Raw genomic sequence first — 18,445 nt, forward strand, 5'->3', positions numbered from 1 at the left:
TTATGCATAAATTTATTAACATTATGAAAACTTGTCCAAACCTATAACACTTTTTTTGCATAATTTAATTTCCTATTCCAAATGTAATTTAAACATACAGTTTCCATTTAATTATTGCATTAACTGCAACCAGAGTTGGGTTTTTTTCTTTCCTTTTCTTTAATGATTCTTCTTCACAAGGCCATAAACTTTCAGGCAGGAAAAATGGCTAATGTGATTATAGAAGAGATTCCAAAACCATCATGTGAGAAGAAACCAACGCCCAGGTCTCACATTCTAGTCTATTTGCAAACAAGTCTATTCGTCCCAAGATTCTAAAACTTTAAAAACCTTGAATGAGAGGAGTAACCCTTCTAGCAAGCCTACTAGAATGTTCAGAGATGCTGTTGAACTTTCAAGGACTGAAATGAAACTTAAAGAATGAGAAACTCTGGATCTCAGCATAATGGTTTTTTACCACTCTCTGGGAAAACTCTTATTCACAAAGGGGTAAAACAAGGGAGAAGCAGATGCCCCATCCTGGAGTGTCTGGGGATTCATATAATTTTAAAAATCAGGGCTTCCCTGGTGGCACAGTGGTTAAGAGTCCGCCTGCCGATGCAGGGGACACGGGTTCGTGCCCCGGTCTGGGAAGATCCCACATGCCGTGGAGCAGCTAGGCCCGTGATCCACGGCCGCTGGGCCTGCGGGTCCGGAGCCTGTGCTCCGCAACGGGAGAGGCCGCAACAGTGAGAGGCCCACGTACGGCAAAAAAAAAAAAAAATCAACTCTGTTGTTGAATATACAGGAAGTTCTGATTTACTACACCGCTATTAGGGACACTCAAAAGGGCGATTTGGGAGCATGAAGAAAGACTAGTTGATTCCAATAACTATATGAGGCATGGCTTTGGTGATTGACACTCATGCAATCAAATATTGATTAATGACTAACTGCCAGGCACTTGGTGAGTAAGAACTGAATTAAACTGAGTAAAAAGGAAGAACTGTCTTGCAATTTGAAGACGGGAAAGAATTTAAATGCTTTTCTTTTTAAAAAAGAAAACATGTCGTATAGCACAGGGAACTCTACTCAATATTCTGTAATAACCTAAATGGGAAAAGAATCTGAAAAAGAATAGACATATGTATATGTATAATTGAATCACTTTGCTGTACACCTGAAACTAATACAACATTATAAATCAACAATACTGCAATATAAAATAAAAATTAGAAAAAGAAAATATTGATTCATCTAAAAAAAGAAATAGATATATAATGAACACAAAGATATAAATAAATTATATAATATAAATTATATATACTCATTTATATAGTTAATTATATAAATTATAGATAATATGTAAATAAGTTATAGAGAAAGGGAAGGGCAAAGGAATGGAGAGATGGGTTTTCCTTTCTTTTCTGAGACTTCTGCATGTGACTCGTAACCTGGATACATGGATAGTCATTGCTATTTGTGGGGCATAGGGAATAGGGGAGTTCTGCCATCTCATAAGAGCTATGATAGTTGATAAGACAATATTACTAAGTACCTCTTGTGTGCTTGATACTCATAACCCCAAATATTTACCAAATGTATAGACAGGTATTATTATCACTATTTTACAGATAAAGGAATTAACTTTCTCAAGTTTACCCAGGTCTGATTTTTCCGCTACACTGAACCTTCCTAATACCCAAGACACTAGAAACAGCTATTATACAGAATGGTTCCCTAAAAAAGCTACCTGGAAGTAACAGATGATGACTTTTTCCCAAAGTAGAAGAAATCAAGAAGCAGCCAAATTTTACAGCGTGTCCCATGTGAAAACTAGACCCCACGTGACACTTCAACCACTGTCCTGCCTTTGCCACACACACATACCAAAATATCTGATAGGAATAGAAAACCTCTGGCCCAAACAAACAAAAAACTACAAAGAGCCCTTTGATCACCCCTCACTCTACTGAAACTGGGATTTTTTTCAGTAATTCCCTAGGCTCTTTCCAACAAGATCCAATCAACTCAGGTTTCTTTCATTATCAAGGTAGACTCATTTTCAGCCCCCATGAACATGTGTCAAAGACTTATGGGCCATAAAGCATCAAGTTTAAAATAATTTTGTGACGGATTTGCCACACACAGCAGCCTTCACAGTGTGTGTATTTCAGCGATGCACCCAGGAGACCTTCTGAGCAAGGGACCAGACCCAGACTTAGGCTGGCATTTCTCTCACTGCGCATCTAGTGATGGGAAGTGTGAGAAACCCTTTTATCCAAATTGGACCCCGTTTCCCAAAGGGCAAAATGGAATTTGGGAAGCATTTGTAATTGACCTTGCTTCACCGTGACTCTGATCATGCCATTTTCTTACCAAAACCTTAGCAATTACAATATTTGAACCTGTACATTACTGATCACAAGATACATCAGCCGCATGGTAATAAGGACAACTAAAGACAATTTAACGTCGTCTTTGGCTCTTTCAAATACGTCCCTGATTTTACATCTCTTCCACTAGAGGGTGCTTGGATTCCGTGTGGTGAGACCTCGCAGCTAGAGAACAGCCTCCCGCCGGTGGGTTAATTTTTCAAACTTAATAGGACTTCAGAGGATTCCTTTTGTTTTCAAGGCTAGAATCACAAGGTAAAATTATTCTTAATGTGCTCATCTCTGTGACTCCCCAGTCTGAACAGGGGTAACTTCTGGCATTCCCTGGCTGTTTTGAAAGGGTCTGGTGGACCCCCCTGAACCCCCCAGCCCTGTTACCCACACTCCCTACCACAAGGGTGGGGCCTCGCGGACACATCACCCCTGCACAGCAGGGTCCTCTATGCAAACTATGGCAGCTTTCTCTCTCTCTCTCCTTTTTTGTTTGAAGTTCTATCAGGCCCCCACTCACACTCTCCTTCATGCTGCAATACAGCTATTCCTAGAAGGCAGTGTGGAGAAATGATTTCCTAAAAATCCAGTTGTGTCCCCTTTGATTTGCATCACGGGTTCGGAGATGCCTTCCCTTTGATTGGACAGTAGTTCCGAAAGTCTTAAGCCTGCTCGCCTATAGTCCCATTCACTCACAGCCCCACTCAGTGCCAAGTGGTTAACGATCTTAAAAACACGTACATTCTCCAGGGAACCAATTAACTAAAGGAAAGGAGCAAATTGATCCTTCTCTTAAAAACCAAGTTTGTGCTTTTGGAACGCCTGACATAGAATATCCTCTCTGTGCGGCTCACAGCACTCACTCACACATCCACTAGACGGGTTTCCTGAGAACCTACTGTGTGCCCGGCGGGTTACTCCCCTTGGCTAAATATAACCTCCTAAAGGAGGCCCACCCTGGCCACCCAAAGGATACTGTGCCCTCTCTCACTTTCTCTTTCCATATCCTCACGCATTTCTCTTCAGGCTTATCCCTGATTAATATCACACGTGTATTTGTTTGTCTTTTTCCTCCTCCAGAATAGCAGCTTCATACATTTACAGTTTTCTCTGGAATCTCTGTCTCCCCTTCCCCACAAGCGCTAAAACAGTGCTCGGGACATAATATGGACTCAATAAACAGTTATTAGATGAACGGGTCAATCAGTGACAGCAATTACAATACGCTCCAAGAAGAAATAGGATAGATGTCCCTCTGCTCTGCTGCCTCCTGTCCAAGTCACCTGCATCACTCACCTGGATGCCAGCCGTCCCACTGCCTCCTGCTTCTGTTCTTGCCCCGCCCCCCTTCTCTGTAGACAACACAGCCAGAATGATCCCTTAAAACTGCAAATCAGGGCTTCCCTGGTAGCGCAGTGGTTGAGAGTCCGCCTGCCGATGCAGGGTACACGGGTTCGTGCCCTGGTCCGGGAGGATCCCACATGCCGCGGAGTGGCTGGGCCCGTGAGCCATGGCCACTGAGCCTGTGCGTCCGGAGCCTCTGCTCCGCAGCGGGAGAGGCCACAATGGTGAGAGGCCCGCGTACCACAAAAAAAAAAAAAAACCTGCAAATCAAATGATACCACTCTCTACTTGTATCCCTCAAACGGTGTCCTGGTAAGGAATAAAATCCAAACTCCATGCATGGCCTACACGATCGGGCCCTGCCCGCCCCTCCAATTTAATCGCAGACCACTCCAGCCTTCTTTCTGCCCCACTCCTTTATGCCAAGCTTTTTACCAAGGGCCCTTGTGACTGTTTCTCCTGCACCCACCTTGTGTGACTGGCTCCTTTACATACATTGGCACATTAAGGTGCCAATCTCAGAGAATCTTATATCAATTAGTGTCCTAATTAGTGCCCGCATTTTATTGTCCTCATAGCACTTATCACCATCTGAAATTGTTTATATATTTGTTTATTATTTATTTATTTTTGGCTGTGTCGGGTCTTAGTTGCAGCTCACAGGATCTTCGTTGAGGCACGCGGGATCTTTTGTTGCGGCGCGTGAGCTCTTTGTTGCGGCCTGCGGGTTTCTCTCTTGTTGTGGCATGCGGGTTTTCTCTTCTCTAGTTGTGGCGCCCAGGCCCCAGGGCACGTGGGCTCTGTAGTTTGCGGCACACGGGCTCTAGTTGAGGCGTGCGAGCTCAGTAGTTGTGGCGCGCCGGCTTGGTTGACCCGCGGCATGCGGGATCCTAGCTCCCCGAACAGGGATCGAACCCGCATCCCCTGCATTGGAAGGCGGATTCTTTACCACTGAACCACCAGGGAAGTCCCTATATGTGTTTAGAGATTGATAGTCTGTCTACCCCATTCTTCCACCCTCCCTACTCCCACACAGATACAGGCACTAGAACAAAAGTTCCTTGAGGTCTGAAACCTTGTCTGTCTGTTCATTAATCTATGCCAGTTGCTTGGAGCAATTCCTGGCACTCAGTAAGTGCTCACTAAACACACGTTGGATGGACGGCTGGATGAGCAGATGAATGGATGGATGAATCTACAGAATGCTTAGGGAGCATGCATTGTGGAAAGAGAGGTAGACTCTGCTATCAATGTCTTTTTCTAAGTCATAGCATGGCAATATAATTTTGAGTCTTTGCTGTGTATGAGATGGAAATTCATCTCAAAATATAACTTGGAGTCTTAAAAGGCCACTTCCTCAAAGAGGTCTTTTCCTGACACACATATCTAAGTTCTCCTTTTACCTTCTTGCATATTGTTCTATACTTTTCCTTCATTTTAGTCACACTTTGTAATTACATATTGCTTTGTGGCATCGCCTACGTAACCCTTGTCTCCCTGAGTAGGCCAGGGCTAAGAGAGAGTGTTGTGTCTTTTTGCACAATACCATCTCCCTGGTGCTTAGTTCCATACCAGACACACAGAAGACTTCACCAATCATCATTAGATGACCCAGTATTCACAGCACAGGTCCAAACAAGCGAGCAAGAAAGAGGCATGTATGTGCCTCCTGTGTATGAATTTTAAAACGGGAAACACATGACACATTTTTAATAAAAACTCAGACGTTCTAAATTTCAGAAGAGTAAGCACCTAATCCTGAAGTTCAGTAATTGTGGATGTAAAGAGCTGAGTCCTGATCTTGGTTCTGACATGAACTTTCCCTATGACCTAGGTCACTTACTCAACTACACTTGGTCTCTGTTTAACCATCACCTTTCCAGCTGTACTGTGAGAGTTAATGAGCTCACATGTGCATGGGACGTGGAAGACATTCCACTCCAAAGTCCTGAAGAAGAGCAAGAGGACAAACCCTAACTTCCTGGTTTTTATTTAGCTTTATTGTGGCTAAAATATATTTTCCAGTTACTAGAATTCTCTCTCTCCCCTTGCTCTCCACACACATAAAGTTTTGGGTCCTCTGTGGTTCTCACTGCTCTGTCTGTCTGTCTGTCTCTCTCTCTCTCTCTCTCGGCACCCACTCCCCCATCCTCTCACTCAACAGCATGAAGAATCCTGCTCCCTGCCAGGCTGTGCTGGGTGCGAGGAAAGAACACCACCATGACACGTCTCTGCTCTTCGACTATGACCATCATGTGGATGAACTTGCAAATCAACATCTGATGTCCTCAGCCTCTGCCATTTACAACTGCTAGCTGAACATTTTTCACCTAGATTCCGTGATGACACAACTCAATGCATTGGAAAGTAAGCAGGTCACTCTTTCCTCTAGTTGCCCCCTTCTTAGCCATAGTACCACCATTTTCTCTGGCATCCAAGCTCAGAAACTTGCAGTTATCTTTGGCTCCAACTGCTCCATTAATCCCCTATATCCAATCACCTAGCAAGTCCTTTGTTTCTTCATGAGCAAAAATCACCTACTGCTGCTCCCTCACCACCTACCTGGTCGAGGCTCTTACCACTTTACGCCAAGGTTATGGAAGTTGCTTTGTAATTGACACCTCATCGATGGCCTCTCACCATATTAAGGTTTTCTCCACATAAAAGATCTGGCCTTTCTAGACTGGACTTGGATCAACATTCTCACTTCTCTGAAGCCTTCATGAGCTTCCCTTAACTCAAGGCTAAAGACTAAACTCTACATTCTGACATTCGAGGTCATCTAAAACTGCCACCAGGGCTTCCCTGGTGGCGCAGTGGTTGAGAGTCTGCCTGCCGATGCAGGGGACATGGGTTCGCGCCCTGGTCCGGGAGGATCCCACATGCCGCAGAGCGCTGGGCCTGTGAGCCGTGGCCGCTGAGCCTGCGTGTCCGGAGCCTGTGCTCCACAACAGGAGAGGCCACAGCAGTGAGAGGCCCGCATACCACAAAAAAAAAAAAACCTGCCACCACCTACCAAGTGAGCATGTCAGCCTCCACGCCAGGAGGGGCCTCTGTTCCAGCTGGCGGGAGGGACTCATTGTCCCCCCGGGGTCAGAAGCATTAGCTCCCTCCAAGCGGGCCATCCAGACTCAATCCTTCCCCTCCGTTTACTCAATGGAGCCTTTGGAGATGCTACTTCTACTATCTGTGTTTCCTTTTCTCTTTTTTTTTTTTTGCAGTATGCGGGCCTCTCCCACTGCGGAACACAGGCTCCGGACGCGCAGGCTCAGCGGCCATGGCTCACTGGCCCAGCCGCTCCGCGGCACGTGGGATCTTCCCAGACCAGGGCACGAACCCGTGTCCCCTGCATTGGCAGGCGGACTCTCAACCACTGCGCCACCAGGGAAGCCCTCCTTTTCTCATTTTTAAATGCAATAACAACAGTACCTGGCTCATGGGGTTGGGGTTAAATAAATCACATCTGTAAAGCCCTTGGCATGGTGTTGAACCCTCAAGTGTTCACTAAATATCAGCCAAAATTATTGTTTCTCCATGCGCTCATCTCTGCTCCTTTCTCCACACTGTCCTTTCTATCTCCCCTTTCCTCTCACTAACCTTCACCCGAATCTTAAACAGTCCTCAGAGGCACAGCTCAAATTCAACTTCCTCCATGTACTTTGGCCAAATGCACATTGATTCCTTTTGTCTCATTCCTTCTGTATACCTATCTCAGCACATTTTTTATATTTAGCTTTAGCTTGTTAGTTACCTTTTCAAACTATTTTCTCTATTTCAATTAGACTGTAAGTTTCTTGAGAGCAAGAGCTTTGTCATAAATAGTACAATAGTTACAGCGAATGAGTGGGTATGTCTGTTGTTTGTTATACTGAGATCAGCACTATTTCTTCACACAAAACTATTTTTCTTTTTCAAGAATTTCACATGGTATTACAGAAAGGGGGGAGGGGAAGAAATATCTAAATCATCATTAGGAGACAGTATCATTGCCCAGCAGCCACTTGTTTTACAGAACACCAGCATAAGCGTTTTGCTTATTTCATTCAGAAAGGGGAAATGCCAGATCACTTCTGACCACTACAGGTCAGGAAGTTCAACCAAAAGAGTAGAAGGAGAAGTTTCAGCCAAGAAGACCTGTCAAAGCAATTCTCCAGCATGACATGAAACCCACCTCCATGAGGGGGTACAGACAAAAAATACAAATAGGTTAAGAAGTTACCTACTAAATACTTGTCACAGTTCCCATATAATAGGTATTTAGTAGACATTTGCTGAATTAACAAATGAATGAATGATGGATGGAAAAGATTCTGATAAGGAGATAAATATTTGGAATGATTCTCAATCTTTTAAAGGAACATAACCGAGGATTACTATTCTGTTACAAAAACTTTCTTTTCAGTCTTGGTCAGTGACAGAAAACAAGACTGGGCAGACCACTGGTGTGACGTAATACAGCATTTCTTCTCATCTGTGTATCACTGCCTAGATTTCAACCATGGTATAAATTTTATCAGGTCTGTATATTAGGAAAAAGATATTTTGAAATCCACATTTTTAAAATGTTAGCTCTCCTTTAGAAACTTAGTTGTAACATTAATGTTCTAGTGTTGTTTCACATGATTGCTTATATACCACAAGGTGGCTAAGTTTCATTTCTTCGAATTTAATTGAAACCCAAAGGACAGTCTCTGTGTATCATACAGAAATATAGAACATTAATGAGTAAAGTATCTGATACTTACACTCCCTTTAGACTTTCTGGATCCTACAATAGGAGGTAGCGAAGAGGCTTTCTGACTGCGGAAACAAATTGCAATTTAGAAATCTGAGCATTATTCACAAATAATATATAAGGCAAGATAATCGTCATCTCAATTTGTCATCCTGACATGGAACTCAACTACTTACTGACATCGGTATTTCACAAAAAGTCCCATAGACTTTCCCAATTTCACAAAGACCACCATAACATTTCCAAATTCCATTCCAAAAGACCTTTAGTGTTTTCTTGTATAGTATTTTTTAATATAAATTTATTTATTTTTTAAATTTATTTTTGGCTGTGTTGGGTCTTCGTTGCTGCGCACGGGCTTTCTCTAGTTGCAGTGAGTCGGGGCTACTCTTCGTTGCCGTGCGCGGGCCTCTCATTGTGGTGGCTTCTCTTGTTGCAGAGCACCGGCTCTAGGCACGCAGGCTTCAGTAGTTGTGGCACGTGGGCTCGGTAATTGTGGCTCGCGGGCTCTAGAGTGCAGACTCAGTAGTTGTGGTACACGGGCTTAGTTGCTCCAAGGCATGTGGGATCTTCCCGGACCAGGGCTCAAACCCACGTCCCCTGTCTTGGCAGGCGGATTCTTAACCACTGCGCCACCAGGGAAGGCCCTCTTGTATAGTATTTTAATTGATGCTTACAAATAAATTTAGTACTGTCTTAAGTTTTTTCGTAGCATTTTAAATCAGATCTCTAAATTTTCTATTTGCATTTCAAAAAATCATTTCCCAAGCCGAGTGATGATTTTGCCAGATGGCATTTAAAACTATAAATTTCCATAGTTTTTATCATGTCTATAATGTCTGCCCCTGATAGAAGCATAGAATAGTAAAACACTGGCATGTCTATTCAGGGAGTTTCTAAACCAGTCATTCTGACCAAAAAGTAAAAAATTCTCTTTGGCTCTAAGAGTAAGTTATTTCCCAGATGTTTCTATTATAGGAAAAGATCCATCTTAAAACCCAACCCATCTTGAAACCTAACCCTCTCTGAAAATAAGGAGGCCACAGAGATAAAGGTAAATCTTACTAATCTGTCTGAGAAAGGCCACCATGAGCTAGTTTTCTCACTGCCATCAAGTACAAGCTCTTACTGCAGTGTGTACTGCAACGCCCAGCAGCCTAACCCCGTATTGTTTAGCAAAGGTTGTGAAGGATTTGATTTCATGGATGGGTAAGGATGGTTCCAGTAAGTCTGCTTGCATGCTTCAAACACCACCCCTGAAATTCCATTTCATCTATTACTTATGAAACCCTTGGCTAGCCTCTCCATCAAGCTACACAGATTGCAAATTAATGGAGAACAAATTGGTGACATTCTGCTCTATCTCGGCCACAAATCACCCACCCTAGCAGAGGACAATTACAAAAAGTCAGTTTTCTAGCAAAGTGGACACAGGAAAGCAGCAGAGATGGACTGCAGTGCACCATGAGCAAGCCAAACGGTCCCTGCATCCAGGGCTGGGGCTCTTCATGAAAATGCATGCCTCAGCATACATCCACTGGGCTGAAATAAGGCATTCTTCACAAATATATGACATCTCATAGAGGAAAATGGTCCACTGTGCACTGTGTGTAGTTAATAGTGTAATCTTTAAAATTCTGCATGTAATAATTACACACCCAGCCATTCTACTTATTTGTACAAAAGGAACTATATCATTTTTATATTTTACTGTTTTTATTTTTTAAAGTAGAAAATATTCATTTTTAATGACCTTCTCTACGCACCACCTGAAAAGTTATTCCGTCTAGCTAACCAGTTAAGATGCTATTAAAACTTCTAATAACGTATGCTGTTTAGAAGCTTACTGCCCTGTATCTTTTTCACAAAAATAAGTCTTCATTATAAATTCGTAAGTGAATGGTAAAACAATACTATACAGTCTATCATGGATTCCTCAAAATTATATTTTCATGCAATAGTTCTCAATCTCCAATCATGGTAAAATAAACACCAATTAATTTATTTCATACATGCTTTCCATTTTAACTGATAAACAAGATTCTATAAAATAGACCAGTGGTCAGCATAAGACTCAATGCTATTTCAAGTGATAATTAAAATGTGAGAAGTGAATGAGGATGCAAACTTACCCATAAGACCTTCTCATCGTTGACTTGTCAAAAAGTAATTCACTGTAAGGCAATTTCTTAAACTTATCTCTGCCGACAGCCACGTAAAACTGCCCATTCTCCAACTCTGCCCCACTCTCAATCAGTTTTCCTTCTAAAGTATAAAGTCTGCCAAAATATGAATGCCAGCGATTAAAATTTTAACAAGCATTGCAAGAACTGCTTAAAATCACAGAGTCAATTAAAAACTCTGTTCTTAAGTTGGCTCATTTGTTACTATGCTAATTACTGAATTATAAATGCTTCAAAGTCATTAGACTCAGCTAAATGCCATTGCTGTAATGCAGATGCAGTTACTCTCTAGCTGTACAGTGTTTCATCCCAAGAAACCTGACAATCTAACATAATGATCCCCTATTGCTGCCCCATTTAGATTTTAGAGGGAAAGAATTAACTTGTAGAGAACGTTGTGCTTTAAATGAAGCTCGCCTTCCACTGAAGTTTGATTCTTCTACTTATATTCTGTGAGCACCTTTAAAATTCATTTTCTTAATGCATTGGTCAGGCTGACAAGCCACTTACTGCATTCCATGCAAGAGCAGCCCTCAGCCAAAACTTTACATCCAAGCACACAGAACTGGGTCAGAAAACAAGAGGTGAGAGGGCAGGCGGTAAAAGAACCCATTGCTAGTATTAATGATGCAGAACTGCATAGCGTTCATGCTTCCTTTCTTTTTTCTTTTGCCTTCCCTCATCTTCCCAGAATCAAGGGATTTCACAAGAACTTCCCTTTACTGTAAAACTGCTGCCGCAAACTACAATATGTTACTTATTAAAAGAACAGTGATAACTCTGCTAGACGATTTAAAGTGTCCACAGAACTTGTTTAAAGAACAAGAAAAAACAGACTATTAGAAAACTACACCACAAAGACAAGGCATGTCTTTGAAGGTGATAAACAAAAGAGTTAGTAACTGGAAGAGTTTTAAGATAATAACTTTTAAGATTCTCAGACTTCTTATATTATATAATTAAGGGCAGTGATAGTTGCCATTGACCTGTCTACTTGTTTACTGATTATGTAAACGGCCATATCATATGGAGTCAAGAAGTAAAACAAAAACAGCCACCAAACCCCCTAAAATGTGTTAGTACTGAGTTGGTATAAAGATGCTAAAGTCTTTCTTTATAATGTAATTCTATCCCTCAAAGTCTAAATACCAACACTTAACCCAGATATCTGGATTTCCTACCTTGACCTACACCAGGGTTGCTGAACATTACTGACATTCTGGACCTGATAATTGTAGGAGAGGTGGGGAGGCTGTCCTGGAAATTGTAAGAAGTCAACAGCACCTTTGGCCTCTACCTACTAGATGGCAGATGGTAGCTGCCCCTATTCCCTATGGCTCCGGACACTGCAAGCATCCCCTAGTGGCAAAATTGCCCTGGTTGAGAACAACTGGCCTAGATCCAGTTATTCTTCTTCTTTCATTTTCCTTCAAAATAGGAAGATCTGAATCAGTAGTTAACTTTTTTTTTTTTTTTTTGCGGTACGCGGGCCTCTCACTGTTGTGGCCTCTCCCGTTGCGGAGCACAGGCTCCGGACGCGCAGGCTCAGAGGCCATGGCTCACGGGCCCAGCCGCTCCGCCGCATGTGGGATCTTCCCGGACCGGGGCACGAATCCGTGTCCCCTGCATCGGCAGGCGGACTCTCAACCACTGCGCCACCAGGGAAGTCCAGTAGTTAACTTTTATAGCTAGAAATTAAAAGGCAGCCAAGCTGTGACTCTGGAAACAGCCAAAATTTGACTGGTTTCCTCAACAGGTAGGTAAAAGATACTGAATAAATTCTAGCCTGTGATTTGAGCCTTCTTTTATATGACTCTTGTTGATCTGCTTTCTTACTTTGCTACAAAGCACAAGAATCATAAACAAGGAGTTGAACCAATTTGTGTGGGATGCTTTTGATATATATACTGATGCACAGGGAGGGTCCAACCCTTCCTGCTCTGTTCCGTTAAGGGAGGGTAGGCGTGTCCCAAGTGAGCAGCAACCAAATCTCATTCATGTCTGGCATTACAGTAAGAATTAAGCCTCTCCAAGTATTCAGGTGTTCAGGGGACATATAACTATATTCTCATTTCTGTATTTGTTCTGGAATGTATTTTATTTCTATGTATCCATTTGTTCATATCAATATATGTATGAACAGGTGTATCTGGGCATGCAATTGTGTGTATGTATCTTTGTGGTGGTTCATATTATTTATGGAGTGGGTTTACATCTATGTATGTGTCAAAAGACAAAACTATATATCTTTTAAAAAATATCAGTGTATAACTGTTGAGATCTGCCTTTACTCCTGATGCCAAAATGAAGTCCAAAAGGATCAAAGGTTTAAATGAAATTTAAAAGTTGAAAGACTGAAACATGGGAGAATATTTTTATAATCTCAGAGTGAAGAAGACCTAAGCTAATCATAGAACCTAATGATCATAATGAAAGATTGAAAATTTGACTGCATCAAAATTCATCATATCTGTGTGCAAAAAGAAACATAAAGAGTTATAAAAATACAAATTGGAAACATATTTAAACATATTTAAATATGAAAACATATTTAAAACTCATATATGAGAAAGGGCTAATTTCTGTAATATATAAAGAGTCCCTATAAATCAATAAAATAAATGTGCAAAGGCCATGAGAGATATATATTCATATTCATATGTAATAAATATGTTCATTCATATATAATGGGACATAAATGTATGGCATTTATTTACAGACTAGCTTGGTAGTTAACAGCACAGGCTCTGGAGCAGACTACCTACTAGGTTTGAATTCCAGCCCTTCTACTCATTACCTGAATAACCTTGGGCAAGTAAATTTCCCCCTCTATGTCTCATGTTTCATGTCTATTAAAAGAGAATAATAGAACTAGTCACCTCATAGGGTTGATGAGTTAATTAAGTTAAAAATGTAAAACTCTTGGAATAATGACTCGCACACAAGAAATGATCAGTGATGTTGTTGTTGTAGTATATTAAATAAATAAAATTCAAGAAACAATGAAATACTACTTTTACCAAGACAAAATGTTTGTTAGTTTTATAGTATAGATGAGAGCATGAAAAACAGGCCCTCTCATGCACTTTTGGTAAATTAGTACAGACTCTTTGGAAGACAGTTGGCAGTATCTATCAAAATTTAATAGCATTCACCACTTGATACAGCAATTCAACTTCTACACTTTCATCTCTTAATAAACTCTGCTTAGATACAAAAATATGTACTGTAATAGCAAAAGGCTGAAAATGACCGAAATTTCCATCAAGAGGAGACTGTTAAATAGATTAAGGTACACCCATAAAATGGAATATTTTGTAATCGTTAAACACAGTAAGATAGACCTATTTGTGCTGATAAGAAAACTGTCCAAGATTTTTTGTTACAGGGGAAAAAAAGCAAGGTGTATTTACATATTTATTCATGTGTGTGTGTCTTCCCATTTGTGTTTCTATGAATTCCAGTTTCCATCCTGCAATGATGCAGAAAAGTACTGGAAAGAAAGACTGGGGAACCTGAGGTGGGAGAAATAGTTTTTATTTATATTCTTGTCCTATTTGAATTTTTTACCGCATGTGAAGTATTACACTTTCAATTAAAACAATTATATTTAAAATCACAATGGTTGTGAAACTATATATACTAATATATGTAAATATGCATACATTAATCTGTACTCACATTTAACTGAAAAACGTACAACCATCTGAGAGCTTATTTTACCCTATATGTCTATAGTGTTCTCTACCAGTGGAGTATGTTAGAGACACTGGGTGAGGATAATATTCAAGAGTAACTACCAGAAAACTCTTCATTGGATTTCAAACATTTGTGTGTCACATATTATATATAATCTCTGTACATGTCTATATTACTTGTAACCTTCCCACCTATGAGATAATAAATAAGTGAGCCTCCGTCAAGGTATAGTTTCATAGGCTTCACAACTTAAAAGCCATGATTTTAATCTTCACTTAAATATTAGAACTTGAGAAAAATGTTTTTGATTTCTCAGGTTTAGGCAACCCCACTTAATTATCCTCTCTAACTTGCCTCCTTCCTAAACCCACTAATACCTCCTGATGTCTGATTTTTTTTACCTGAGGCAAATAATTTGGACCATCAGATAATTATAAATATCTCCTAAAGAAAAGGACAGTTATTTAAGAGTCAAGAAGCTGGCTCACTCAAAAAAAAAAAAAAAAAAAAAGTCCTTCTCAAATAAAGCAATGCTGATGCTTGCCTATTCGCTGTAAATCAAAAGAAAAAAATAGTTAACATTTGTTGATGTGCTCTATGTGCCAAAGAATATATACACAGTTAATATTTGTTGAGACGTTACTATGTGCCAAGTAGTGTTCTAAGCTCTTTATACGGATTAACTCCTTCCTAAAACAACTCTACAAGGTATGAACAATTATATACCCATTTTACAGATAGAGAAACTGAGGCATATAGAGCCTAACTGGTGAGCTGAAATTCAAATCTAGGGACCAGTGACTCCAGAGCCTCTTGGGAATTTCCTCAGCAATTCTGAAACCCATCCACTTGCAAGATTACTTTGACATACCTGTGGACAGCCCCACTCCTCAGAGTTATTTTTTCCGTGACCATTTGTAGTACATGATCCCACTGATTCAAGGCTTTTCTAGGGATGAGGAGTCTAGAAGCTGGGTTTATAAGGTCTCCATTTGCAATCAAGCTGGGAAAAAAGAAAAGCCAGTGAGCCAAACCGTTTGACACAGTTATGTCTTTAAAACTACAAAATAAATCCCAACCCAAAAGGAAACCACCACATCAATTTTAAGTCAAAACGTAAAGGGCTCCAACTTACAAGATAGCGCAGGGTTCCAGAAGCGGTTTTCTAAAGCGAGCTGACACGTTGATCCTGCTGTGGATTACTGGTTTTACCTTCAAAAGCAAAGAAATACAAATCACCGAGCTTATGAAATACAAAGCACCGAGTGCTTTTTTTTTCCCCCTATGAGGAAAAATTACAGGTTTCCAGGGAACTGGCTGAGACCTGTGCTGCCTTTGTTAAAACCTTGTTTTTTTTCCACTTACATAAACACTCTGGGCTCACCCTCTATAGATGGCATGTTGCCTTAACAGAGCTCTCAAGAAAAATTTCACTTAAGCCCTGGGCATACTGCTCATGATCTGTGCCAACAACAGAAACTGTTGAGCTATTATGAGAATTTTAAGGCAACTTCGTTAAGCAATTACTTTCTGTAAAACAAAAATAAAATAATAAAATAATCCTATAAAATCTTGAACTCCCAAGGGTCCTCCCCCTCCAGCCACAACACAGTGTTTGGTCATCTCTCCTCACCCGCCTGCTGCCTAGAGTTTCTGGGTCCCCACCAGGCACTTGACCCCATCCTATTTTCTTGAGACTGACTTCATCAACTTTTCTCGACTTCACTTCTTCCTCTGTCCACCAGCCAGACTCTGACCACCACCCTCCATTTCCGAACCCCTTGCATCTGGGTAGGTCTGGTCATCTTTCCGGCTCCTTTTGCTTCCAGGGTCCAGGCTGTTGTACCGAGAACCACATGGCCCCTCGGGCACCTTGGCCTGAGACAAGGCTTTGGCATCGGCCAACCCTGTCCTCCTCCCAAATCAACAACTTCTTACATTTCCCACAGTGAACGGTCCAAATCCCTACCTTTCATCCTAAATCCTAAAATCACACTCCAGGCACACGCACTCTCAGCACAGCATTTCCCTCCAAACTTCAAGAAAATAAAGGCCAACAGGCATGAAGGCTTTCAACCTCCCTTCCCTCCATAACCCACTTCATCTACATCTTCACCACTTTTCTCCTTTGCTGCCTGTCTCAGGAGAGGGATCCTTATCCCTTTACAAAGCTAAGCCCCCATCTTGATTTTATCCCCTGCTGCCTCTACTTGTTCCATTAAATAGCTAGGACCCTTCACCCCCATCTGGTGTCTTCAATTTCTCCCTTGACCCTTTGGCCCTTTCTCTCCTCTTCATCATTCCTCTTCCTAATTCCTCCCACCCTATCCTCTCCTCAGTCTTCTGCTATCTGGTTTCCACTGAAAGATATATCCCAACTCTTAAGCTTGGCCTACAAGGACCCCCATGACCAACCACTGCTTCCTTGGTTCCCTCATCTCCCACTAACACTCCTTCCTCCCCAGCCCCTAGTTGTGAGTTCAGGTCAAACTAGCCTACCTTCCTCCATTAATCATCAAAACTATGCCCTGAATAAGTACTTACTATTTAACCCCATTTTACAGATGAAGAAACTGGAGCTTAATTAATTAATTTGCCTAAAATCACACATACTAAGGGGCAGGGTTGTCCATACAAGTGAACCACTATTTGCTTTGCACTTTGGTAGTTATTTTAGAGATAAATATGAACCCTAAATAATTTATGGGACTCTCTCTTCAATCAAATTATGCCATTTTGAGAAGAACAAGGGGTAGAATTCTTCTTGACTCTCCAGTGCCTAAAACAGCACTTGGCAATGCCTGCTAGTTGAACAATAAATGTTTATTGAAATTTAATTAAAAGAGACTCTAATTTAGAGTAAAAAATTTTTAATCAATCACAATAATTTTTTTTGCATTTTAAACCCAGAGATTCTTGGCCCTAAGCTAATATTTGCAGTGATGTTGACTTCTTTAAAAAAAAAGTTTAACAGATAATACATGCACCTGACCAATATTCAAGTGGTAAAATGGAGCATACAGTGAAAAGGAAGACTCTTTCCCATTCCTGTCCCCCAACCACAAAGCTGCAACCAGAATTAGCAATATTCATTCAAAGGCAGCCTATACCTACATATACATATTGTCTTACGTGAACATTTTATACAAGTAATTTTTAAACACAGGGATAACCTGCTGTACCCATTCTTCTGCACCTTGCTTTTTTCATTTAACAATTACCATGGCAGTTGTTCCATACTGGTAGTTACAGTAAGGGTTGCTTCATTCTTGGTAATAGCTGTGTATATTCCACACCATGGATGTGCCATAATTTATTTAACCTGTCCCTCAGTGACAATCCTGTTGGTTGTTTCTAAATTTTGCTGTTGCAAATAATGCCATGATAGGTTTCCTCGTAAATATCTATTTGCATAAATATGTAAGCATTTCTGTAGAATAAATTATTAGAATTGAGAATTTGCTGAAATAAAGAAGAGGCAGTTTTTTCAGTTTAATGGAATGTATTGCAAGCTTACTCTTGATTGATCCCAAGGGTCCCTTGATTTATTTAGTTCATACTATAGCATAAGAAAATAGATTCGATTTCCAAGGAATTAAGTTTTGTGGCCAGGGTTGTAGTTTATAGCACCTTGGATGACTACAAATCCCTCTCCCAGCAGATTTGCTTCTTCTTAAGGCTCAGCTTGTTTAACTGCAAATGAGTCTTTGCCTGTGTGAAGGACAGGCCTTTCTGATTCTGCATCTATGCTGATAGTATCTGCTTCGTGAAATCCTCCCCACCTCTTAATACTGACTCCCTGGCCACTGAACTTAAAGCTTCTGCCACATCCCTGGTTCTCTATTGCCCTTCCCTGCCTTTTTGGTTTTTTTAATAGCACTTACCATCATCTATCATATTGTACATTTTACTTATCTGGTTTTTAATTTATTGTCCCTACTGTTACTTTGTAGTTACCCTCAATATTAACTAGTAATGTACTGAGCACATACGTCACACCAAATGTTATTTTTTCAAATGTCTTTCCTTCCAAACTTGATTGCTTAATACACTGTTAGATTGTTGAATTAAAGATGAAGGTGAATACATTAGACAAACAAATAACTTGGAAACTCCTG

At 40.8% G+C, this 18,445-nt stretch overlaps 1 protein-coding gene across 1 annotated transcript in view; it reads right to left on the reverse strand.

The window, feature by feature from the left end:
• DCDC2 (doublecortin domain containing 2) overlaps positions 1-18,445 on the reverse strand; it is a 160,804-nt gene that overhangs the window by 96,937 nt on the left and 45,422 nt on the right. Inside the window, exons 3-6 of the mRNA XM_060023561.2 lie at positions 15,463-15,539; positions 15,199-15,330; positions 10,578-10,724; positions 8,456-8,510 (exon numbers count right to left, since the gene is read on the reverse strand). Coding sequence (XP_059879544.1) covers positions 8,456-8,510; positions 10,578-10,724; positions 15,199-15,330; positions 15,463-15,539 — 411 coding nt within the window. The remainder of the gene's footprint in view (positions 1-8,455; positions 8,511-10,577; positions 10,725-15,198; positions 15,331-15,462; positions 15,540-18,445) is intronic.

Source organism: Delphinus delphis, chromosome 10 (genome assembly GCF_949987515.2).
Source record: "Delphinus delphis chromosome 10, mDelDel1.2, whole genome shotgun sequence".
NCBI classification, from domain to species: Eukaryota; Metazoa; Chordata; class Mammalia; order Artiodactyla; family Delphinidae; genus Delphinus; species Delphinus delphis.